At 55.4% G+C, this 25,541-nt stretch overlaps 1 protein-coding gene and 1 long non-coding RNA gene across 8 annotated transcripts in view; one reads left to right on the forward strand and one right to left on the reverse strand.

Annotated features, from left to right (window-relative positions):
• LOC137211638 (uncharacterized) overlaps nucleotides 1-17,703 on the reverse strand; it is a 28,573-nt gene extending 10,870 nt beyond the window's left edge. Inside the window, exons 1-3 of one of the 5 annotated variants that reach the window (XR_010937171.1) lie at nucleotides 15,692-15,838; nucleotides 7,041-7,121; nucleotides 2,174-2,235 (exon numbers count right to left, since the gene is read on the reverse strand). This is a non-coding gene — a long non-coding RNA (uncharacterized lncRNA). Of the gene's footprint in view, nucleotides 1-2,173; nucleotides 2,236-7,040; nucleotides 16,584-16,874 lie in introns of those variants that run through there. The other 4 variants (XR_010937169.1, XR_010937173.1, XR_010937170.1 and 1 more) reach the window with 4 other exon arrangements.
• LHX1 (LIM homeobox 1) lies at nucleotides 16,148-23,723 on the forward strand. Of its 3 annotated transcripts, none has more exons than XM_067714196.1 (6): nucleotides 16,148-16,473; nucleotides 16,869-17,486; nucleotides 19,350-19,576; nucleotides 19,673-19,950; nucleotides 21,313-21,478; nucleotides 21,874-23,723. In XM_067714196.1, the coding sequence occupies exons 2-6, from the start codon at nucleotides 17,317-17,319 to the stop codon at nucleotides 22,251-22,253; spliced, it is 1,221 nt and encodes a 406-aa protein (XP_067570297.1). In that variant the 5' UTR covers nucleotides 16,148-16,473; nucleotides 16,869-17,316; the 3' UTR covers nucleotides 22,254-23,723. The 3 variants fall into 3 exon arrangements, with proteins under 3 accessions (XP_067570297.1, XP_067570298.1, XP_067570296.1); XM_067714197.1 differs by having other exon boundaries at nucleotides 16,148-16,377; XM_067714195.1 differs by having other exon boundaries at nucleotides 16,148-17,486.
• Nucleotides 23,724-25,541: the final 1,818 nt, after the last annotated feature.

A 25,541-nucleotide genomic window follows, 5' to 3' on the forward strand; every position in this document is an offset into this window, starting at 1 on the left:
GCTCAGTCCCTCATAACATCATAAAACCCAACAATTAGGGCTTCCCTGGTGGCTCAGTGGTTGAGAGTCCGCCTGCCGATGCAGGGGACACGGATTTGTGCCCCGATCCGGGAAGATCCCACATTGCCGCGGAGCGGCTGGGCCCATGAGCCATGGCCGCTGAGCCTGCGCGTCCAGAGCCTATGCTCCGCAACGGGAGGGGCCACAGCGGTGAGAGGACCGCGTACAGAAAAAACAAAAAACAAAAAAAAACCCTAAATTAGGACCAACTCCCGATGGGCACTGTAACCAAAGAGGAGCAGGCAGGATGGAGGCTGCAGGCATGAGGTGGGCATGGCCATGCTGACCGGGCAGAAGCCGTCACCATCCTGGGAGGGGACAGGATGGTCCTCACAGTTCTGACCACCCCAAGCCAGAGACCCCCGTGATTATGGTCTGGCTAGCCACTGATGTGGTCAGAGGCATTGCAGTAACTAAGCTTCACCCAGAGGTGGGAGCTGGTGGGCGAGGCTCCATCCAGCCTCCTCCCTCGCCTGTGGAGAGACCCCTGGCTTCCCTCCTGCCTGTGTAGCCCCCTCCGCCCCGTCCAGCATCCCTGTCCGTCTTCCCACTGCCCCCACCATGCAGGGTGACGCCCTAGTTCTTCCCAGTCTTCCGGCCTCTGCCCTCCCTCCTTTCATCCTTCCTTCACTTCTCCTCCTCCTTTTCCACCTTCTTGATTTCTTTCCCTCTCTCTCTCTCCTCCTCCATGCCCTCCCTTTTCCTCTTTCACTCCTGCTTCTCTGTTTTCTGTTTCCTTCCTCTCCTTCCCCCGTTGCACCATTTCTTCTCTCTCCGTCCTCTCCCGGCTCTCCTGCCTACTCTTCGCCTCCTTCATTTTCTCCTCTCTGGGTCTGATTCATGGAGCCAAGGTGGCACTACCCAGAGGGAGTGAGTATGTGTGTAGGGGGAGGGGGGGCTGGAAGGGCCACGCTCTGGCCTGAGCCCCCCACCAGTATCTCTCCAGCCGAAGGAGGGTTGGAGTTCACCCGCAGGGCAGCTGTCAGCGGCTCAGGGGATGGATGAGTGAAAGTGTAGGGGGGTGGGGAGGTGAAGGTGCTGGGGAGGGAGCTGTCTTCAAATAAAAATGAAAGGAGTGTGGTGGGTGCAATAATGGGGCTGTCTAGTAACAAGTCCCACCCAAGGCACCTCTGCCCCAGGACCCAGCCCTCCTGCCCACCTCCCTTCTCCATCCCTGAAGTCCCCTCATCACAGAGGCCCATGAGTGTCCCTGATCCTTTGGACAGGCCAGACAGCAGGAGACCCTCCCCCAAGTGCTAGGACCCCTGACCCTCCACCAGCCTTCCCCATCTCCCACTGAGGGGCAGCTGGGATTGGGAGCCCAGGCAACCTGTTCCCAGAGTGGTGTCTGAGCAGATTAGCACCCCAAACCTGGCAGCCCTATTAGGAGGCCTTTGTGGAGAAGGAGGCAGGGTTAGAGGAAGGGGATTTTCCATTCTCTGAGCAACTGGATTACACAGGCAGGGGATCAGGGGAGAACTCATTGCTTAAGCTGCCTCTTCACAGCCCAGCCTCTGCCCTGGCTCTCAGCCTCCTGCATTCTCAGCAGGGATCTCAGTGAGCCTTGCCTTGCCTGCTTTGGAGGTGCCTTTTTTGTGATTTGAGTCGGCCTTGAGGGCAAAACCAAGTCTCATCTCCCCCCACCCCCCCAGAGCTCTTACACCAAAGCGGGGCTCAAAGGGGAACAGCTTGCTACACCTCTGCCAACCCTCACCTCCCATGAAGACCTCAGGTCTGGAGATGGATCCAGAAGTGTGGCTCAGAGAGGTGAAGTGACTTGCTCTAAGCCTCACAGCACGTAAAGGGCAATCAAGATGGTTTCCTGACTGTGGCTGGATTTATGGGTGCGTGTTCTCTGTAGAGTGAGCCAGGTCTGTGCCAGGGACTGCAAGGAGCCCAAGGCTGCTCTTCTTCCTTTACTAGAGGTGAGCTTCCTCAACCCTACATCACCTTGAAAGGGAACGGAGCCCTGCTCCCATTCCATCTCTGAGGCTGCAGGGGACCAGATCATAGCAGATGGTGAAGGGGAGTGGAGGGGAGGGGAGGGGAGGGGAAATGGAAAGGCGATTAGGCTTAAAGAATCTGAATTCTTCAGGTCTAATCCCAGTCTTACCACCAAATTGCTGTGTGACCTTGGGCAACCCAGCGCCCCTCTCTGAGCTTCAACTGCCTTATCTGCAAAATGGAGATAACATCTCTTTCAGAATTATTTTGAAGGTACTGGAAGAGCATCAAGCATAGCACCTGGTACATACTAGCTGCTCAAAAGGATGGTAGGAGCAGAATGGGAGGTGATTTTATTTCCTTTACCCGGAGCTGTGCCCATTCCCCGGAACAAGGGGCTCCAATGAGCATTCAAGCAACGGGTTCTTCCCACTGAGAGGGCAAATCCATCATGTTCAGCAACTAGAGGCCTCCCCCACCTGGTGTAAGGTTATTGGGGGGTCATGCCTCCACACCCTGTGTCCACTTTCTAGAAAGAGGCCCAAAGCCCGCCACCCTAGCCCTGTATGGCCCCTAGAGGCCTTTTGCTGAAAAAGGGGCCTTCTCTGACCTTCCCGATGGCCTATGTTCTTTCCAGCCAGAAAATTCTATGATCCTGTGACCCCTGAAAGCCCTGCCCTGCTAATGGTTTTATGATCTTCCCTATGGAATCCTCTCTTTGCCCTCCCTAACCCCCAGTCCCCTTTCAGTAGGTCCTAGTCAAAATAAACAACATTTATGACCAGAGCAGGATTCAAGGTCTGCACTGCAAACAAATGTGGAGCCCTTTGAAGGTGCCTGGGGAATCCATCACATCCTGGGGTGTGATGCTCCCCAGGCCCAATGGGAGGTGGGCCCTGGGAAGGGGCACAGGCGTGGGAAGCTGGGCTCTGGATCTAGATTTAGAATCCAAGGATCCTGAGCTGCGTCTGGGGCTCCCTCCTTGGCACCAAGTCCGGCCTCCCTGCGAGGGAAGGTGAGGAGAAGGGGGAAAGGACTGGGCAGGACCTGAGATGTCCACTGTGATCGGCAACATTTCTTGCCCTGTGTGCACGCCCCCCTTGGGGGCCGAGACCAGATTTGGTGTGTCGTCAGGGGAGAAAATGAAAGGAGACAAAATGAAGAAGACGGAAAAATCGAGGCAATTGAAAAAACAAGCATGAGCGGGTGAGAGGGTGAGAGCCCAAACCACAGGGCTCTCTGGGCCCATCACGGCCTCCAGTGCTCACCTGGACAGTAGAGCAACGGTAGGTGCATTGGGACAACTTTCCGGAGGAAGAAAACTAGTCCAAACGCCTTCAGGAGAAAGATCAACCCAGCCTGGCTTGCCTCCTGGGCCAGCCAGCAGAGCTACAGAGAGAGGGAGATTGTGGGAAAGAGCAAGAAGCAGAGAGTCTCTCCGGGAGACCCCTAACCCGGACTTGAGTGAACGACAGCACTGATGAAGGAGTAGGAGCTCTGCGTCCAGAATGAACACCTCCTCCTCCATCCCACCCAGGTGAAAGGCAGAGCCCCTCCCTTACGCTCTGTTAAGCATCCTCCAACTGAGAAAGGGGCCCACAGGCGGCAGCCCTTGTCGCCTCCTCTCTGCCTCCTGCTTGCCATGTGGCTGAGATGCCTCAGCTGGACTCCGCCTCTTCCAGCAGGTGTGGCTGTGAGCAGATTTGTTTTCGAGAGGGACTGGCTCTGCCTGGGGAGCTGTGGTTGCAGAATATTAAGGTAGGAGTCCCAAAGGCCCGAGTCTGAGAGCAGCTTTCTAGGACACGCAGCTCAAGGCTCAGCTAGCACACCAGCCTCCAGAACTGGGGCATGGGCCTAGGGGCTGGTGTTCTCTGACTCAGGGCTGGGGCAGGGGGACTTTCCCCAGGAGACCTGTGCCTCGTCACTTACCCTACTAAAAATACCATGCTACCTGACAGGTTGGGTGAGGAGCTAGACAGGAAATACGTGCAGTTAACAAGGTATCGATCACATTTATCAGGGACCCGCTTATAATATTTGCATCTATGGCAGATAATTAATATATGGAAGATTGGAACAAAGATGGAAGGGAACAAAGAGGGAGCTGGAAACGCAGTCCTGAGTTCTTCCAGCATAAATAGAATTTGTTCAAAAATTATCCTCTTCCTGGGCTTCCCTGGTGGTGCAGTGGTTGAGAGTCTGCCTGCCGATGCAGGGGACACGGGTTCGTGCCCCGGTCCGGGAAGATCCCACGTGCCGCGGAGCGGCTACGCCCGTGAGCCATGGCCGCTGAGCCTGTGCATCCGGAGCCTGTGCTCCGCAACGGGAGAGGCCGCAACAGTGAGAGGCCCGCTTACCACAAAAAAAAAAAAAAAATTATCCTCTTCCTAAACAGAAAGAAGAATAATTTTAATGCCTTTTTATGATCTTATACAAGTGAATTAGAACTTTCGGCAGAGTACCCTGGTGCTCAGCACAGTGCTTTATAAATTAAATGGTCCTCCATGGCATAGAGTTTTAGGGCTAGAAGGACCTTGGAGAGCATCTAGGCCAGTGGATTCCAACATTGATTGAATATAGAATCACCTGGGGCACTTTTCTTTCTTTTTTTTTTTCTGGCCGCACCGCTCGGCTTGTGGGATCTTAGTTCCCTGACCAGGGATTGAACCCGGGCCCCAGAAGCGAAAGCACCGAGTCCTAACCACTAGACCACCAGGGAATTCCCTGGGGCACTTTTTAAGAAATGAAATGCCAGGTACTCATCTCCGGAGATTCTGATCTAATTGGTCGGGGTGGAGCCCAGGTGTTTTATTTTGTAAACGCTCCCCAGATGTTTCTACTATGTAGGCAGGGTTGAGAACTACTGGTCTACGCCAATACTTCAATTAACAGATGTAGAAACTGAGGCCCAGCGAGCAGATTACCCAGGCTCACACAGATCACTGGCAGCAGAACCAGGACCACAGAAGCCAATCAGATATCTGCCTCATTTGTTAAATGAGCAAACAACAGATTGATCCTCTCTTGGAGGCATCTCTTTCTGCAGAGACCAGCTACCCAACCCCTTCATGCCAGCCCCACATTTTTGTATTATTTTCATCAGAGGCCGGGCGGGCCGGCATCTTAACCCTACTCCTCCTGGCCTCCCATCCTGAAGGCCTCAGGGCTCATCCAAGGCAAACAAGCAATTCAGACAATGTCCACCGGGTCTGGAGAGGAACAGGGCAGCTGTGGCCCCTTGGCCATATGGAGTGTCAGTGTGTACCCAGGAGCAGGGGTGTAGGAGTGTGTGTGTGCAAATGTGCACATATACATAGACTCCCACTTATGTGGAGAGGACTCTCCTGCGTGCGGGCATGCGTCCTTCCAGGCATGTGTGCACTCTCACTGAGAACACTTGCATGTGGACATGTAACTATCCACGTGCGGGATGGTACACATGTTCACGTCAGCATCTGTCTACGCAGCAGGGTGGTTGTGGGAGGAGATACGCGTAAACGTACCAGAGAGTCTAAAATGCTGGCATATGTGTCTGTAATTGTGTACTAGTGTATAAAGCTGCATCTACGTTTACAGAACCTACATTTGCATTTCCTGGTGGAGGCCTGTCTATAACAATAGGTACGTGGCCAGCTGGCCATATGAGTATGTGTGACGGGCCGTCTGTGTGTTTGCGGTACAAGTTTATGTGGAGAGAAAAGGTTTCTGCTGTTTTCATCACAGTTCGCCTAAGGAATCACTGGGAAATGTATGTGTGGAAAAACTGTATCTTTCATGCTTAGATGTATCTGGCATATATAAACAAAACAGGATATTGTGCCAGCTGAGATGCTACACATTAACATCGTGAATCTATCATTGATAGAATTAAATAAGCCATGCAAAGCCCGGTAGCATTTCCTACAATTTTATTTAACACTGTTTCGGCCAAGCAGGTTTGGCAAACGCCACGTACACATTGTAGATTACCACCACAAATTCATAATTTGTAGGATATAATATACAACATATGAGAAGTGTAACAGAGGGGCATCATCAAAGAATTCCAACAGTCCCCATCTTTCTTTGGGCTCAACTTAGTCCCCTTCCTTCCCCAAACCTGATTAAAACCCATCCCTTCACACTTCCCTAGGAGGTCTCTGCATTTGTGGTGAAGAGAGATAAAATGAAGGGTGAGGATTTGGGGTGGGGGAAGAGATAACACTCTAAGACCTGGTCTCTGGAATGTTTCTACTCCTCCCCAGTCTGTCAGAGGCAGGCTCAAGCCCCAGCATGTGTTAAAATAGGGAGGCCGAAGAAAGCATCTTTGTAGGTTTTGCAGCCCCTCGGGTGGACTGACGAAGTTATTCATTCAGAGTGAGTAAAAAGAGCACTGAACTTATCAAATTGGAAGTAAATCCTTCATTAAGAGATTCATAGAAGTGGTTCCCTGCTTCTCTTTCTTAAGGAGAAACAATATCCTCTCTTTAGCCCAAAGGAGAACAACCTTGCCCATAGTTACAGGCCCACCAGCTCCCCTTTAAAAACGTGGGCTGACTGATGGCCTAAAACGTCAGCTAAATTATGAATGGCCTGAGAGAAAAGAAAATCACAAGAGCTGGGAAGGCTGGGGCCCAAACTAGAACATGAGCAAGAAAATGGGAGAACCACCACTGAGGAGCACCCAAGCGGGAAATGCTCCCTGCCCAGCCACTGGGCCATGAAAAGAGGTCAAGATCCCATGTGGAACCTCCAAGCCCTGTTCTCTGGGATCGCTTCTTACCCTCTGTGGGCTTCATTTTGGCTTGGCCCTACCAAGATTGAGACAAGGAATTCCCTACACCTGCCCTCCTGTGTTCTAAGTTTGTGTGACTTCCCTCCGACTGAGACTCCAGAGGCCTGTAAGGTAAAGACAAGTAGCCTAATTGGAACAGCGATTAGAACCGCCCCCCCCCCCGCACTCCCCAAATCCTCTGCCACCTGCAGCAAAGCAGTCATCAGAACTATCTTTCCAGACAGCCCCCGGCCCCTCTCCGCCAGCAGTGATATCAGCCAACCTGCTTCAGTGCCAGCACCAAAGAGTACTGTATCATCTTCACACGCTGAAGTCTCCAGAGCCTGATGCTGTGGGCTGGCTCCTGAGTGAATATAGAAAAAAGAAAGTTTCCTAATGTTTGGATTAGAAGTAAGAATGGGGAAAAGCATCCATCAATGTGTGTGCCCCTCCACACACACACACACGTCCATGCAGACAAATCATGAATCATCTCCGTGGCTGAACACTTTAGCGTTCGGTAATATTCTCAGAGGCCCATGGTTTTCAGGCAAATCCCAGGTCTGTGCACAAGGATACCGCATAAATCCCTCCCCTTATGAAAGGCAAGTCTGAGCAGATGGGACCACTCTTAAGTACTGCAGAGCCCTCCCCATCTCTTGAGGAGCAGCAGGGGGCCAGCCCTACCAGCCCAGAGAGCAGAGATCAACAGAAGCTGCTCATTTTGAAGCTAATATTCACATCCCCAACTTATCTCTCTGAAGGAGGTGTCCTGTTTGACCACACAATCCTCCCTCCCCTCCCCCAAGGGGAAATCAGATCTTAAAGGGAGATTGGAGGAAACCACTGCAGACCAAGTGGTGGCCAGAGTTGGGAAAGCAAAGATGAGCATCAGAGAGCGATCCAGGGCTGGGAGGAGGTAAGAGGAAAAAGGGCCCCTCCAACCCAGTTTCTTTCCATGCTAAGTCTGGGGAAATAACCTCACAGCAACTCCACTTTCTGATAACCTGCCTCATTAATATTTATTCAACAACAGATATTTTTTTAAGAAGAAGGAAGGGCCAGATAATTAAACACTCGGCAGAGGTCGAAGCTTCCACCCCGTTCTCTGTCCAGCGCCCCACCTGCAGCCTAGGCCAGATATATATGCCACACCATCTCCCACCCAGCCCCTACTCAGCTCCCCAGGTGTGTCAGAAAGAAAGAAGGCAGGTGGATGGAGAGAGAGAGACAGACCTGGGCACCCCAGGTGCTCCCCAGGAAATGCACGGACTGTGAAATTACACCAGGGCTGGACAACTTACCACCACCACGCTGGAACCCTTGGGGTACTGAAATAATTAACTTGCTAATCAGCTACACCTTGCTCTCCTTTCTTCCTGGAACAAACAATTGCAAATCGCCTTCACGTCAGGTTCCTATGTCAGTTACTTGGAGACAAAACTGATGCTTTGGAAGAAATACACTCTCTGCCTGCATTTAAACTGAAACGGGTCCTACCAAGGGAGGCCTCCTCTCCCTCCCCACCCCTTCCCACCAGGCCTGGGGGGTGGGAGTGCCTAGAGACAGAGGTTTTTTTTCTGTCCATGGCACAGAGCGTTTCCACCTCTGCTACGCGCTTTCTCGCCGTCGGTCCTCTTCAGCCTGCTCGCTGGCGCTAACCAGCCAAGATGCACGTGGAGAAAAGAGGATTGATTAGAATCGTAATAATAATCCCCGGCGTTCCTCCAGCTTTAGCGTTTACAAAATGTTTCCACACATTATCTCAGTGGGTCAGAGGAGGTCGGAGCTGGAAGGGACCTGAGCCATTATGTAGCCAAATTCCCTCGGATTACAGATGGGGAAACTGATGCCCCCAAAGGTTAAATGTATTCCCCAAAGGTCACGGCTAAGGACAGTGTGGCCAGATCCTCATGTTCACTGTCCAGAGACCCTGTGCTGCCCCTCCCATCCTCTGAAAAGAGGGAAATGGCATGATCACCTTTCTGCTCCACTGTGGATGTCAACCAAGAAAGCAAAACATTACAAGAGTAGGACATGAGAATGAGTAAAAGCTACTCTCACAAGAAATGGTCTGCGGAGGCTGGGAGTGGAGGAGACTAGTGAACATGCTTCCCCGCTGTCTTTGTCTCTTCGCTCCCCCTTCTCTCCAGGTTTACAAATATGAACATCATGCAGTTTGGGATCTAAGGCTTAATTCGGCCACAGGTCCCAGGGGAGGCGGCCGGGGTGGGAGGTGCTTTCCTTGGATTCATATCTGGTACCTACACTCCCAGGATTCACAGCACGGTGGGCTCATGTGTGCACACGTGTGTCCACTCAAGACATTGGATTTAGTGGTGAAAAACAGGCATCTTGATCCTTTCACAGATCAGATGATTTGCAAATTAATCGTTCTCCCCCCACTCCAGGCTCTGAGGAGGTGAAAAAAGATTTCTGGTGAAGGGAGAAACAAGAGTGGGAAAATATCAAATGGGACAAGGAAGCAAACTGACATTGGATTCTATAGGAGAATACTTCCCTGTGAATGGCACGTGTGTATTTCGACGTGGGTCCTGGCATTTCCATGGGGCTGCCTTGCCCCTGTTGGAAGGTAAGCGGTTCCTTTGTGTATTCCGTTTATTACTAAGCCCAACTCTTTTCCCTCTAAGACTCCTTCTTTTCCCTGTTGAGCTGACCATGCTTCTGGATTTATGAAGAGAGATGTTTTAGCAGAAATCCCCCAGAGTGGCCCATCAGCCCTAAATCCCAGGCCCGCTCACCCCCACAAGACCCCATGACACACAGCATGCCAACACGGCTTCCTCTTGCTTATGCATCAGCCATCCATTGTGGCAACCTGACATCTCTCACACATAAAACCGTAAGAGAGAAATAAAATATCTGTCTCTTGGCGAAAATAAAGCTTTGCCTCCCTCCTGATGTATAGGATATAAAATAAAGCCACAGCTCCAATAGCGGCTTTTCCTTATGCCGGAGTTGCCTTTGCACACACGGAGACAATGAAGACGGATGGTTTGGGACTGAGGCCCAGCCTCCTGGGGCCGCCTTCACCCTGTTTTATTATCGTCTCTGCCCCCCACCTCCCTGTCTTTTTCTTTCTTCTTCACTTTCTTTCCTTTCTGCTCTGGATGTGCCTTTTATATGCCCTTCTCTTTCTTTCCTCTGGAACTTTATTCCTCTTGTTCACTTTCTTTCTAAAGCATGACGGCAACAGGGAGAGAAGAGCCAAGTTTCTCACCTTCTCAACTACATGCCCGCCATCTCTCCCCACCTCCCTCTTCTCCACACCCCCAACTCTCTCCGGACTGCCAGCCCCTAGAATGGATTTTGCTGTTACTGCTTGGGGATTTGCTTTGGTCAAATGTACAAATGTTCCCAAGGGACAATTAAAAATGTATTTAGTGGGGGGAGTGCATTTTTTTTCCCTGAGGAACAGCCCTCCCCCCTTTCCTCTCCCTAGACCGGGTGGTTTATGGATCTCAGCAATTATTTAGCCTCTAAGGAGCCAACAGAGCAAAGCTGCCACCCCGAAGGGGTGAGCGTTGACATTCACCTCCCACACCCAAGCCTCAAAGCTGCATCATCAGACAGACTGTGGGCCTCGGGCCCCTTCGGGCCAACTCAGCTACCAGAGGTCTCGTCCCAGTGCGACCCTCTCTCCCCTGCCTCTTTCCCCAGTCCTGAGAACTGAGGGTGCTGTGGGGAAAACAAGAGGGGCCCCCTCCCTGTGCTCACACAGAGAGACAGAACAGTCGCCCTCGTAGTCACAGACATGGTCACCTTCCTGCCCTCCCACACACTTGACACTCTCTCCCACGGTACACAGCGGCCACCTTTTTTCTCCTCTGTCCCCAGAGGCCCCACTCCTGCCAGGTGTGTGTCGCTCCCCTCTTGTGTCCCTCCACCCAAGTCTGAGTGGGTTTGTCCCCAGAAGCTTCTTACCATCCTTGCCCTGACCTCATCCCTCCTGCTGCTTCCTAACTCATTGGAAACCTCGCCTGCTCTGCTAGGGGCTGCAGGACACACCCCAGGTCGGGGAAGAGTAAGTAGTGACTGAAAGAAGGGGGTGCAGGATCTGGGCTCCTGGGGGAACAACAGGGAGGGGGGAGCTTTGGTGTTGCCTGGAGGTAGGAGATGTCCAGCAGAGGGGCAGTGGGTGGTTTCAGCCTCTGAGACTGATGAAGGGTGTGTGTGTGTGTGTGTGTGTGTGTGTGTGTGTGTGTGTGTGTGTGTGTGTGTAGGGCTCCTGGGCACCCCTAATCTGAGGAGAGCTTTATTAATGCAAACATGGAGGAGCTGGTGAGGCAGCAACATCTATGGAACTCTGTCCCCCAAAAGGGGGGGCTTAGAGCTGCCAAGTCCAGAAAGAACTCAATCCCAGTCCCAAAGATGGTTAGCTTTGGGGTGTCTCTCTCTCTCTCTCCCCACCTGATGTCTCTCCAGATATCAGCAGTGACCACCACCATTAGGTAAGGGGAGAGAGTCAATTAGTGAGAGGATTAATTACTCGGCGGCACGAGCCCCGTTTGTCTTCCTTACCGGGTGTGAGTGTGTTCAGACAGAGGAACACGGGCACGCACCCAAATACACATTGTTGTCACGCTGTCTTAGACGTTTTATTTATTTGTTGGATTCCTGCCCAGAGCCGCTCACACGCTTTTCCACGGGCTCTGAGTCTCCCACCAAAAAGGCTGCCTCCTTTTCTCCTGCCCGCGATCCCGACTGTCACACACCAGACACCCTCCAGTCACTGCCAGGACCCGCCCGCAGCACCTGCTGGGTCCTGGGCTCTGAGCCTCTCCCCGCCGCCTTTTTTGTCGCTGGGTTTCTTTTCCTCCACTCCTCCACGCATTTCCCCCAGTATGTCTTTCCTCCTTTTATTTCCCGCTTACTTTTCCACAGTCCTTCTCTGTTTTCCTCTGGGTTTCTGCCCTTATTCGCTGTTCCCATCCCCCTGCCCTCACTTCTGTCTTTCTCTCTCTGTCCCGCCCAGACTCTCCATGTCCTGTCTTTGCTCCGCGCGGCGGTGCTGACTTGCATCTGAGATCACCACGCTCGACCTGGCTCCCCCCTTCGTGCCCAGGGTGCCTCCAAGCCCTCGTGGGAAGCCTGGCGTTGTTTACCCAGCCCGAGCGCACACCGTGAAGGCCCGGCCGGATGCTGCCTTTTACCGGCCTCGAGGTCCCCCACCTCCCCCAACCCGGGCCTTGGAAACGTGGCCGGGCCAAGTACACAAAGGGGCAGGGTGACAAGACCCCCAAACTTCTCGCCTTCAGTAGCGCACTGACCCAGGAATCTCGGGCAAACCCCCTAACTTGGGTTTCTTCCCCGGGAGGGAGATAATACCGATCCCCCCTCTTACTATGTGATTCTGGGCAGGTTGCGATAAAAACTGTAAAGTGCTGCACGCAAGTAGATCATTTCCAGGAGAGAGTGTTGGAGTGAGATTAAGGCAACCCGAGGCAGGAGCAAATGAGAGAGGGCAAGGAGAGAGCGGGGAGAGGTCGGATCAGATCCCAGCTTCCTGCGTCGCACGTGTGGCGTCCTCACCGAGTCTGTGCGGAGTTTGCGTGGCCTCCGGTACTGCAAGGGTCCCGGACGCGCCCGGCTCGCTCCCACCTCCCTCCTCCTGGAAGGTGGCGGCTGGTCGCGCCCTATTGCTGCCGGCCCGGCGCAGGTACCCATCTAGAGTCCGCTCCGCCCCCAGGCGCCCCCTTTCGCGGCCTCACCGCCGGTTTCTGGAGGCCGCGGGCTGTACAGGAGCGCCCTGGGCGAGGAGGGAAGCGGCCGGGGCGGTGGGCGTTATCGGGACCAACAGCAGCCGACCTTGTCGGCAAGCTCGGGTCCTTGGGCCTCCCAAGCCACTCGTCGGGGAGGGTGGCCATGTAGGGCTCGGAATCAAGGAGGCGGCGGGAAGAAAGCGGGTGCAGGAGGGGGACCCTACAGCCCCCCAACTGCAGGGCGTCTGGGAAGAGCTGGCAGAACCCTCCCATGGCCCGTTTCCGGGCCAGGTCCCTCCTCTTGGGCTGATCCTCAAGGCGATTCTCATAGCAGAAACCTGTGATGTGAAAGCCGCTTCCAGGGCCCTCTGGGGTCTTTTCCAAGAGCGCCTGGGATGAGGTTCAGAGGATTCTGCGGCCACTGAGCGATGACTGGGCGGCAGATTGCCCCTCCCGGCACCCGGTGCAGGACTTACACCACCTGGCAGCCGGGCGCTGTGCGTGGTTGTGGGTGTGGGAGACGTGGAGAGCTCTGGGGAGAAAGCGCCTGCGGACTTCAGGACGCAGGCAGTAAGGGTGGCGGAGAGGGCGGGGAGGCAAGGCTGGTGCTCCTGGCTGAGCAGACATGGATTTAAAAGCAGAGCTGAGCTGAGAAGCTTCGGAGACGGTCAGTTTTCTCTCCATGTCTCTGCGACCAATTACATTTTAAAATAAAAGCTCAATAGAAATGGGGAAAAAAACGTATTAATCTACTGTGCGGTCGCCTTGGAGGTGTTAAAATTGGACTCAAATTTCTAGAATCAGGAGCCAGGAGACGCACTTCGAGTTGCTCTCCCTGACGCCCTGCGAGACACCGGGGTTAGTTCCCGTGGACCCGTACACTGAGCCATCTGGACCTCGGAGCCCGATGGTCTAGAGTCCGCGTCCTGCCCTCGCCCTCAACTCCCTTACCGCGCTAGTCCGCCCGCAGGGGGGAACCCTCTTGTCCCCACATCGAGGTCCCCGCACCCCCAAACGGCTGCAGCAAACCTCCTCCAGCCCACTTGAAAGGAGGCGGCAGGCCTCGGGTTCAGGAAGGGCCGGCAGCCGGGTCCAGCTGTCGCCCCGTAAGTCCCCGCCGACTGCCCCCCACCCCCGCGGTCCCTCTGCTTTGCATGAGAAGGAGCCCAGCTGGGGCGGGGGCGGGGTGGAGCCACTCGGGACAGGGTCCGCTATAGATTCCAGAAAGGGGCGGTTGAGTTGAGGGCGCTGGCGGCGAGAACCAAGACAGCTGGGGGTGTGAGGGCGTGGTGGGGAGAGCGTGGAGACCGCTCACAGGACCACCCCCTTCTGCGGGCCTCACCCGGCGCGGCGGACTGGGGAGGTGCCTCCGGGTCAGGGTGGAGGAGGCGAGGACCCCGCGCCACGCAGCTCTTAGCGCCTCCCCGGGTCCTGAAGTGCGGGCTACGGGTCGGCTGGCTCCTGGAAATGCCGGGTCCGCGGGAGGAGCACAAAGCCAAGTCGCATCCTTCGAAGCCGGCCTGCTGGGTTGGAGAACCGCCCTCCGCATCCCCAGCTCTGCCCTGAGCCCCGGCCTGGGAGAGAGCCGCGTAGGGGGCTGTTGCAAGAGACAACCAGCCCCAACGCCGCCCTCCCCGCAGTGGGGAGCCAGAGGCCAGGTGTGTGTGGAGGGGGTGCGGAGAAGGCGAAAGGGCCCTCGCGCCCAGAGGTCAAGATGGGCGGAGCGCCAAAAAGCCTCACTGCCGGTCTTGGCTTCGGCTTCCAATGAAAAGGTGACGCGGGCGGCAAGGCGGGGGCTGCCGGCGGGCCTCGGGGCTGCAGGGCTGGGCGGGCGGAGGCTTAGAGGAGGGAAAAGCGTGTTGGCAGAGTCCTAAAATCCCAGTCCACGGAGCGCAAACCAAATTCGCTGTAGTGGCTAACCGGTTCGTTCGAAGAGGGTATTCCATTTTGCAAAGAACTGGCTTCCTTGCCCGCCACGTTCACAACAATTGCATTGCAGGGCGCATTTCCCCCAACTTAGCTCCGGCCCGGTGTGAGATGTCTGAACCCAGCACCGCGTGGGGGGTCAAAAGGCCACTCTCAAAATACCGGCTAGACCTTGCTGGCTGGCTGCCCATCCTCATTTCCTTCTACACTAGGGCCAAATGCGCCTTTCTAACACCCCTGTCCCCCCAAAACAAAAACAAGGAGCAAATGCGGGACTGCCCGGCCCTGCCACCTTCAGATTTCACTTGGGGAGAAGTCCCGGTTAGGCATAGAAATGGTGCTGTCGAAACGGAATTTGGTATTTGATGGGTGTGGGCCGCGGAACTAGAGTGACTCTTCGAGGCTAAGAGTCTCAGGACCCGGACCCGACCCCTACTTCTAGGAAAATCTGCCCCCGTGGGCAGTGGTCCCTAGTTTATACCCTGAGGAAAATTAGGGAAGTATAGGCTGCCTAAGACGTGAACTACCGGAGGTTGTTCTGCGCTTGTCCGGGGAAGCTGGTGCCAGCCCGGAGCCTGGAAAAGGGGACAGGGCGGCCAGGCCCGTACTCTGCACACCCCAATCCCCTGCAGCCTCGCCGTGGAGCCCCCAGGACGTCCCCGTTCCCACCGTCAGTACCACCACCCCCCAGCCGCCGCTACTGCCCCGCGGTTTCCCGCCTAGTCTTTTGTTTTTGTATGGAAAAGGTGTCTCCGGATCACAGTTTTCTCACAACTTCTCGCCGGGGTTGCAACTCCTCACCCGAGGCGCTTCCCCACCCACTCTTTTCCCCCGCCCCGGCGCCGCGCCTCCGGTCTCCCCCGCCCCACCAGGAAACCTCCGGAATCAACTTTCCAAGACTGCGCTGCGGGAAACAGACACCCAGATCTCCTAGAGACCCGGACCCTGTGGACTTTGGATGGATTGGAGGAGGGGGCACAGAAGGAGGGACCGGAGGAAGGAGATTCTGCTGCCAAACGCCCTCCCCCGCCCAACTCCCCCAAAGACAAGCGCTGCGCCCGGGGCAAACTTCTAGGCCAAGAAAGCAAGAGGAAAAAAAAAAAAAAAAAAAGCCAGCACCCGCTGAACTGCAAAGCCAAAGAGTGCACCTGGGCCGCCGAGGCTCCCGGACCCAGCTGCACCCCAACCTCCAACAAGGCTCGATCTTGGGTTACTGCCCCTCTCCAGCAGGCCTGCGCCTACTCCCGCGCGCTCTCAGTCTCTCCCACCGAAACCGACGCCTTACCGGAGCAGCAGGGGACCCGGGCACCTCGCTGCCCGCCGCCCGCACAGCGCCGGGCCGCGGTTGCCGCCGCCACTGATCCTCTAAACGCGGTCTCCCGGCACTCTCCCCAGCCGGGGGATGCAGAATGGTTTACAGAGGGACCGCGAGCCGCTGATTGGTCGCAGGCCGCCGTGACGTCGGCGGGCGCTGCATTAAGGCGAGGGGGCTTCCAGAGCCCAGCCAACAGCCAGGAGCAGTGACCGAGCCGCCGGAACTGGGGAGAGACGCGCCGGGGCGGCGGACTGGGCCAGGAGACCAGGGACAGAGGGACGCTTGTCCGGGGACAGCCTACAACGAACTGCGGCCCGGAAGGCGAGAGCGGCGGCCCGTGCCGAGCTGTTCCAGCCGCACAGAACTGTAGCCGCTGCACCAGGACGTTTTTTAAAAAGCTCTTCAAGCTACTCCCCTCCCCCCGACTCCTCCCGCTGCAAAAGAAAAGAAAAAAAAACAAAAAAGGAAGGAAGGAAAGAGGCTAGAAAGGAAACCCAGATTTGCCATCACAACGAAAAAAGAGGGGAAAAGGAAAAGAAAAGTCGAGAGACTGTGGGGTTGCACGCAGGCAGCTGGAGCGTGGGCCGAGCGATGTGGGGCTGCGCGCCCAGGCGGCCGCGAGTTGCTACTGGAGCCACGATGCACGGCCAGGCGCGGTGAGGAGCCAGACGGCACCCCCTCCCCGAAGGAGTCCAGGCGCAGGGAGGGCCGTCCCGAGGAGACGGAGGCCGCCAGGCAGGCCACGGGCCGAGGTGACGGGGCTGGGGCGGTGGGGAGCGGGCGCGCGCACCTGGCTGCGTCCGCCCGGAGTTGTCCCTCTCACTCTCGATTGACACAAACACTTCTCCAGAAGGGGGGAAACCTAAGCAACAACAACAATCAACAACGAGATCTTCCTCCTTTCCTCCCTCCCTCCCTTCCCCCGCGGCCTGCCCCCGCCCCCTCCCCCAGGCCCACCGCAGGCTCCCAGGGCGTCCCGACCCGTTGCGCGAGGCCGACAGTTTAGGATCCAAAGCTTCCCTACTCGTTTGGTTCTTCTCTTTTTATAAAAAGAGGAGGGGAAATTCCGGTGACGGGCAGCCCTGCACACACACACACACCCGCCCTCATACCCCGACAAAAGCAGATGCACTTTGACTTCTGACAGCTCTACCTCAAGCCCGAGAGAACTCAGCGGCGCTTTCCCTGCAAGCCGAGCTCGCCGTGTCGTCCTCTTCCTTCTCCGACTCCGTTTTATTTATTTATTTCCGTTCCCGTCGCCGTTCTCGGTGACCTTCACTCCTTCGCGGGCTCTGGGCAGAAGAGTCGCTTTCTCGCCCGCCTGAGACTCTTTCCTCGCCCCAGGAGCGGCGGCGGCGCTGCTGTGCCCCGGGGCCCCGGGACTGTCGGGCTGCACACTCCACCGAGGCGCCCCCCGACCCCCATCAGCCTCCTCCCTCTCTCTGATTTTCCGGCGCGGGTTTCGGTTTGCACTGCCAAGTGTCTCTCCCCATTTTGGAGGGGCTGGGGAGTTCCTGCCGGTCGTCTTGGTGAATCATCCCCTCGGCTCTACCTGCGCTTCTCTCTCCGGGACTCACCCGACCAAACCAAAGACCATGGTGCACTGTGCCGGCTGCAAAAGGCCCATCCTGGACCGCTTCCTCTTGAACGTGCTGGACAGGGCCTGGCACGTCAAGTGCGTCCAGTGCTGTGAATGTAAATGCAACCTGACCGAGAAGTGCTTCTCCCGGGAAGGCAAGCTCTACTGCAAAAACGACTTCTTCCGGTGAGTACTTACCTCGCGCGCCTCTGCTGCTCCTTCCCCGCGGGCCCTTCCCAGCCAGCTTCGGATCAGAGGTCAGCGTGGCCGCGGCGGCCGCGTTAGGAGCTGCCTTTGGAGAGGGCAGCCAAGTCCCGGGGGCTCCCGCCTCTTCACCAGCTGGCGCGCTGGGCTCCCCGGGACGCGGCCTGCTTTCGTCCTGGAAATTGTGGGTCCGGGCTTGGTTGCACGTGCCTGGGAAGAAAGGGTCTGAGCTCTCCTCTGAGCCAGAAGCCTCTCCAAGCTTGGAAAGAGGTAGCTCAGCCTCAGGAGGTGTAGCCCCGGCTCCTGCCTTTCCCCTCGCAGAGCTCTCCAGCGACTGCATCCTCCGGGCCTCCCGGCTTTGCTCGTCCTCCAGGCTGAGCTTAGAAGCCCAGGCTAGCTCCATGCCACTGTCTTTTCCGTCTCCGAGAAGTCTTGGCGGGAACCGCCGAGCCTTTTGCACGGAGTGTCTGAGTCGCCTGCGGTGGCAGCGGCAGGGAAGCGCTCGGCCATGGTGCCTATCCTGCACGCCCCAGAGTCTTCCTGAAACCCAGTTGGGCCTCCCAGCGCCGACCTGGGCACACTACTGCACGGTAGCCTAGACCTTGCCCGGCTGCCTGGGTTGGCGGGAGGTTCGGCCTCCGCCCAACGCCGACCTCAGCTCTGAGGCGCAGGCTCCGCTCGGAGCCCTCCCAGGCTCTGCCCGCCACAGCCCGCCACCTCCTTGCCGAAACCTGGGAAAAGCCGAGACCCGGGTCGTCGGAGCCGGGGGACTTCTCCCGACAACCCTCCTCCGTTTAGCATTTTAATTGAATCCTCTTAAAGTTACTACCTTGCCACCAAATCCACACAACACACAAGTCAACAGAGAACTGGAGCAAACTCGAATTGAAATTCCCTTGTGCCCGTTTGAAATCTCCCAGTTTACTTGGCTGACTTGGTCTCAGCTTTTCTCTGAGTTTGTGGTAACAGATCAAACTGGGGGACAGAGTGGGGGTTCGAAGCCACCCGGGTCGCTTTGCTCAGAGGCCTGGGACGCGCTGTCCCCAGCGCATCCCCGGGACGCGCGGCTCTGGTAGCGGCGGACCATGGAGCAAAGCTCTGTCCGCTGGTATTGCCGAGAGCAAGCGCAGGCTGAGCCTCTGGGCCTCGGCCGGTGCTGCCGGGCCTCCCGCTACTGGCGGGAGCCGAGCCAGGGAGCGGCGAACGGTGCCGACTGCCAGTGGGCCCCAGAAGCCTGGCTCCCGCGAAGCGCGGCCCGGCACCTAGAGCCCCCATGCGGTCTAGCTTGCGCCAACCTGCTGGGCTTTGGGCTTGAACGTGGCGACGGCCTGGCTGTGGCCATCCGGGCTCTCCGCGGCTGTTTGTTTACCCGCGGCTGGACCGGACCTTGCCAACCCCGAGCCCGTGTGCGCCTTCTTTTTCGACGAAGCAGAGGCAATATAGAGAAAAGCGGTGATCGAGACGCATTTGTATGGCGCTCTAATTTTGTTCTCTGAATCTAATCGGAAAATAGGTGCCTCCCTCTCCCTTCCCGTCGCCACCTTGCCGCCTTCGGCAGCGCTTTTTCCCTCTGGGACAACGTTGGGCGTGAGGCTAGGGGTGGGGGCAGCTTGAGCTCCTTACTCCGTCATTCTAACCATGTGTATCTCCTCCCTGACTTTTCACTGGTGCCCCGCACTTTCTCCTGCCTTCTTGCCTGCTTAATCGGCATTCTGCCTCTCTTTTTGGCTCTGTCTCTCTTTCTACTTTTCCTCTTCCCTATTCTTCTTCCTCCACTTTCTTTCTCTATCGCCTTTCTCCCTGTTTCTGTCTTCCCTTGGCCCTCGCCAACCTGCCCCCCTGCAGGTGTTTCGGTACCAAATGCGCGGGCTGCGCGCAGGGCATCTCCCCTAGCGACCTGGTGCGGAGAGCCCGGAGCAAAGTGTTTCACCTGAACTGCTTCACCTGCATGATGTGTAACAAGCAGCTCTCCACCGGCGAGGAGCTCTACATCATCGATGAGAACAAGTTCGTCTGCAAAGAGGATTACCTAAGCAACAGCAGCGTCGCCAAAGAGAACAGCCTCCACTCAGGTGAGGCCCTAATTCCCGGCTCCTTAGGGGCGGGTGGGTCCTGGGGGAGGAAGGCCTGCCAAGGGTGCTGCTCACCTGTCCCTTCCCTCTCCCCAGCCACCACGGGCAGTGACCCCAGTTTGTCTCCGGACTCCCAAGACCCGTCGCAGGACGACGCCAAGGACTCGGAGAGCGCCAATGTGTCAGACAAGGAAGGCGGCAGCAATGAGAACGACGACCAGAACCTGGGGGCCAAGCGGAGAGGGCCGCGCACAACCATCAAAGCCAAGCAGCTGGAGACGCTGAAGGCCGCCTTTGCCGCTACACCCAAGCCCACGCGCCACATCCGCGAGCAGCTGGCTCAGGAGACTGGCCTCAACATGCGTGTCATTCAGGTCAGGGCCCGAGCGTGCCGCTCAGTTCTCTAGAGGCCCACACAGCTACTCCGTGCAGGCCGAGCTGGGGCGGGGGGCTGTTTTGAGGAGGAGAGTGAGTCCCTGTAGGCTGGCGGAGGGGGAGGGAGAAGCCCAGACACAACCCTACCCGGTTCGAAATTCAAAGCGTCGCCAGATGCGTAGAGCATCTGGAATTCCCTATACCTCCTCGTCTTCCTGGTCCAGCGCAGGTGAGAGTGGTGACGGTGGGGGAGGGACGGGGAGCATGAGGCTGGAGGAGGGGACACTGTCGGACACTGCGACGGAGTTGGGACCTATCTGTCTGCACTGCCACCCCTGTTCGGGAGGAGCTAAGAGGTCACTGTGCCTCTCGGAATTAATCGGTTCCGCTGGCTTCTGCACAACGTGATCTCCCTCTGCGGGTCCCCACCCCCAACTTTGTGGGTCTCTTGCCCCAGTTAAACAAGCCCCAGAGCAGAGACTTCCCCTCCAAAGAGAGGTGGGCTGTCCAGGTTTGAAGGGAAGGTGGTCGGGGTGGGAGTCAGCTGTACCTCGGCCTGTCCAGAGTAGCATGGGATGGGAGGTGGCCATCCAGGCAGCTGCGCAGGTGCCCGCTGTGAGGTCTTGAGACTGCGTGTGAACCGGGCCCGAGTCCTGGGCCCAAGGTTAGGTGTCCGGTGCCTGGAGGCTCTGCGAGGGTATGGGTGGATGTGCCTGGGAGGCTGTGTGCATGGGCACACTATTCAGGCTGCCCTCCACGGGGGCCCTCTGCCTCTGAAAGGTTGTGCGATCTTGTGCGCAGGTGAAGGGGAGGCTGCATGTCTGTGTCACTACCAGTGAAAGGCTGTGGATAAGTACGTTTGGCACTGGGAGATTGTACGTGGGTGGAAAAGGAGACTGTGGGTTTTGGTGTCACTATCTTTGGGAGACTGAGTGTCAACAGGAGGCTGTTTGGATCTCTGTCACTATCATGCGGGGGAGGGGGCTGCCAGGGTCCCTGAAAGGGAAGCTATGTGTCTGATACTATTTGGGGAGGTTGAGCCTCGGTGTGTACAGCCCCCGGGAAACTGTAACTGTGTCGGTGGAATTATTAGAAACAACTCCAACTGCCTCATGTTGAGCAGGGCGGCTTGCCCAGTTCCTCTGACGGGAATCCTGTTCACCATGGGCTCAAGGGCCACCCTGCGCGGTCCTACTCAGAGACCGCGCCCCCCCCCGCCCCCATATACAACACACAGACACACCACACGGCCCGGAATCCGCGAGATAAGCGGTGAGGGGCCAGGTCCGGCCGCGCACCCGAAGTCGGAGGTGGAGGTGGCGTCTCCGGGGCCTCACCACCCCCCCGCGTGTGTGCTTCAGGTCTGGTTCCAGAACCGACGGTCCAAGGAACGGAGGATGAAGCAGCTAAGCGCGCTGGGCGCCAGGCGCCACGCCTTCTTCCGCAGTCCGCGCCGGATGCGGCCGCTCGTGGACCGCCTGGAGCCGGGCGAGCTCATCCCCAACGGGCCCTTCTCCTTCTATGGAGGTGGGTGCGCTGCCTAGGGGCAGGGCGCGGGCAGGGCGCGGGCGGGGCGGGCGGGGTTGGCTTCGTCGGAAGCGGGTGGCAGCGCGGAGGCGCTTCTGGCTTTCTATAGAGAAGTGGAGAGTAGGGAAGAGATGGGTGGAGGCTGGGGAGTAAATCGAGGGGGAGGTAGTGAGACCGGACCGAATTCCCGACCCTGAATGAGGCGAATGGGCAGGTAGGGAGCAGCTCCGGCGTTTGCACCCAGCCTTGTCCGTCCTTCCGGCCCGGCAGGGGAGCCGGGCGAGTGGCGACTTCCCCGAGTCGCCCTCCCCAGCCGGCTCGCGGGCACGCCTTCCCGCCCTGTCACCCTGCCCCACCCAGGGCCCCGCCCTGACAGCCTCCTCGCTGCTCCGCAGATTACCAGAGCGAGTACTACGCTCCCGGAGGCAACTACGACTTCTTCCCGCAAGGCCCCCCGTCCTCGCAGGCTCAGACGCCAGTAGACCTGCCCTTCGTGCCGTCGTCCGGGCCTTCCGGGACACCCCTGGGTGGCCTGGAGCACCCGCTGCCCGGCCACCACCCGTCGAGCGAGGCTCAGCGGTTCACCGACATCCTGGCGCATCCTCCCGGGGACTCGCCCAGCCCCGAGCCCAGCCTGCCCGGGCCTCTCCACTCAATGTCGGCCGAGGTCTTCGGGCCCAGCCCACCCTTCTCGTCGCTGTCGGTCAACGGCGGGGCGAGCTACGGAAACCACCTGTCTCACCCCCCCGAAATGAACGAGGCGGCCGTGTGGTAGCAGAGTCGCGCACGATACGCGGAGTTCGTGGTTGTACAGAAACGAACCTTTATTTAAGAAAAACAGAAAAAAAAAAAAGAAAAAAAACATAAAAGCAAGTCATCCCCCCACTTCCTCCAGCTTGGGGGGTCATTTTCCGTCTGGGGAGACCGGATGGGAAAGGGGGACACGAAATAGAATCCAAATCCGCCTGGAGGTAAAACTGGGATCCGTGCGCTGGCTGGCAAGGTGCAGAACTGGGGCTCCCGCAGGGAAACGCAGACCTCTCCCCACCTCCCACCTGGACCCGGATTCTTGGACAGACACCGCCGGCGTGAGCGAGAGCCCGGCGGGCTGCATAAAAACACCCACGGCAGCCGCGGGAGGCGGCCAGTCGGTGGTGACGCCAGGAGCCGCGGGGAGGGAGGCTGCGCCCGCAGCCGGTTGAGGACGGTGAAGCGGCCGGGGAGCTCCCGGGCCAGCCAGGAGGGTTCTGGCTCTGGGAAATTTATTAGTGTTGTCTCAGAGTTCAGCAACAGCGACAACAAACTTATAGCTTCAGAAACGCCGACCTGCTGTGCATCAGGTGGGACTATATATATATATATTTTTTGTCTCTCTGGGTTTTTTGGTTTTTTTGTTTTTGCCAAAATTGCAAAATTCTAAATGTAAAGCCCTCAGTATCAACTCTTCTACCTTCACAAAGCTCTACACACACACGCACACACACACACAATAGGATGGTCTCCAGCCAGACCTCTTAGTAAAATGACTTGAACATCAGCTGTACAAGAAAAGTATTCTACCTTCACACACACAAAATTAAAAAAAAAAAAAACTATTGAACTAAAAACAGTCAACTGTTTACGTATAACGTTAAATTCAGGAGTTCAGTGTTTTACTAATATATCCTGTTTTGAAACCTCTTGTTCAAAACAAAATGTTTTGAGCAATCAACCAAAATTGTTCATTTTCTTTTCCTGTAGATGTTCTGACAGATTTACAGGGCTTACAGCTCACTGTGCTAGTATGTAAAAAGGTGTTGTTTACACAAGGCAAAGAGAAAACGTGATATTCAGACACTTGCCAAATAGAGTAATTATAGCACAAATACTGTAAAGGTGCCTGGCACCGCAACCTGAAAAAGTGTTAAAAAAAAAAAAAAGTGTTACAAGGTTTAAAAAAAAAACCATCTTTGCTAATTTTTAGTCCTGTTGAACATTCATGGAATTGTTAATATGACTTATATAGACCCACACAGGTTTTATTTTTGTGTCTTTAAAATAAAAGTCCAAAATATTTAAATTTTATGGTCAAATATGCAGTCAACAGCTGCTACTTTTTTCTTTATATATTAAATTTCTCGTATGTCTTTTATTGTTCTGATAAACCTAAGCTTGTGTGACCTCCAGTGCATATTAGACCATTCACTGTATGAAAGAAAACATGTTGAATAAATTTGTGAGTTTTTAATAAAAATAGAAAATCTGATGTTTAGATAACTGGTGTGTTATTTGATGTTTTAACAACTAGAATTGAGCTGTGACGGAGCCGAATGACCTCTCAGAAGCCAGGAGGAAGAGAGACAGGACTGGTGGATCTGTTTTTACCTTGGCTGTAGTTGAACCCCTTTGCTAATGCCAACCAAGCTTTTCTCTGTGCCTTCCTGCTGTTATTAACTACAGATTTGCATTCTGTGAATTTTAACGGATACAATTGAGGAGATGTTTGCCGATAAGTTAATATAGAACTGGAAATAGAAATCAAATTCATGGCTAAAAATGAGTGGTCCCAGTCTGTCATTAAGCATGAGACCCCATGCACTCTCTCCCTCTCCCCTCTAAACAGGCAAAACCAGATTTCTGAACGTCAGTTACCTATAAATAGGTAGTTAGAGGTGGTCCTTTTCTATTTCAATTCATTTCCCATAGATAATCCTGCTTTCTAACTTGGTGGTTTGAAAGATAACATAAAATGAATGTACAGCACAGCTATAAATGAAATACTTTAATCCCTTTCATAGAACTGATGTGAAATAGTTGTTTTATAGTATTTGTTTCATTTGAAGTTTCCCAGAAGGAAAACGATTTTGCTTGGCACAAGATACATATTACTTTCTCTGAAAGAGGAGTAAAAATAACCAATATAGAAATCAGATTTCAACTGAGAGTTGCCATAAGGTTCTGAAAAGTAGTTCAGTCCCTTCCAAGTCTTCATTAAACATGGAAGGAATTTAAATATTTTATCTGCTGTGAAATACATGTGTGTGTTTTACTATCAGACACTACCACAGTTCCAGAATTTCTTTTCCATGTCACCTACATTTCAGTCTGGATTCTTTATTTCCTTTTTTTTTTTTTTTAAATCAAGGGTTTTACATGAAATGGTATGCAATTTCCAGTGTTGTTTTTATATTTTGTTAAGACACAACCAAGTGTATCTTTCTTGCTAAGAAGGGTTTAAAATAAATATTTCCCTGCATCCACATGACAGCTTATTCAATGGGGAGGACTATCAGGGTGGAATGTGACAGTGTTCTTTCAGAAATCCAAATTTATGAAATACTGGGGAGACTTTTGAAACTCCTAGCCTCTGCATGCAGCACATTTACCTGCTTTGTATGCAGATCGCCTTGTTTTTGCCCTTTTAGCATTTATATACATTAAATCATAGCCAACTTATTCATTATAGCCAGCCTCCTTTAAAGACATTCATTTAACTGAACGTATGCTCATTGGGAAGCCACATTTTCCTATCAAGGCTGCTGAATTATTTAGCAGCCTTATTGTGGAATCCGGTACTTGATAAGCATTTTAGAGTTGGTTGCTCGGTGTGGACGCAGTTTTTCTCTCTGACTTCTCTCTGGCAGCAGCTCGGTCTTTCCCCTTGGAAGCTGTGTCCAGAGCCCTAACGAATCCCTGGACAGGTGGCAAACTTCAGCAGTCAAATGTGGAGTCGCCCGAGGCGGGGAGGTCTAGGGATGTCAGGGACTGTTCTTGTTCCCATCAGAGCTGTGCTGCCCACCTCTGGCCCTGAGGTACCGAGGAGCGCTGCACCATCGCACTGCGCCTGGGCGCTCCCCGGAGAGGCGTGCGGGTGGGAGGGGAGCGCCCAGGCGGTCCCCTCCGACCCCCAACGCAGTCTCCTCTCCTGCCTGGGCTTGGCCGCCTGGTTTCTCCCCGCAGCCATCTCAAAGCTGCCACCTCTGTGCCTCTAGCCACCTGCCCTCAGGGTTCCAGCGACTGGGAGCTGCCATCTGCCCTGGACGAGGGAGGCATAGCTCACCCACCTCTCTTTTCCAGGATGGGG

Source organism: Pseudorca crassidens, chromosome 19, assembly GCF_039906515.1.
Source record: "Pseudorca crassidens isolate mPseCra1 chromosome 19, mPseCra1.hap1, whole genome shotgun sequence".
Taxonomy (NCBI): domain Eukaryota; kingdom Metazoa; phylum Chordata; class Mammalia; order Artiodactyla; family Delphinidae; genus Pseudorca; species Pseudorca crassidens.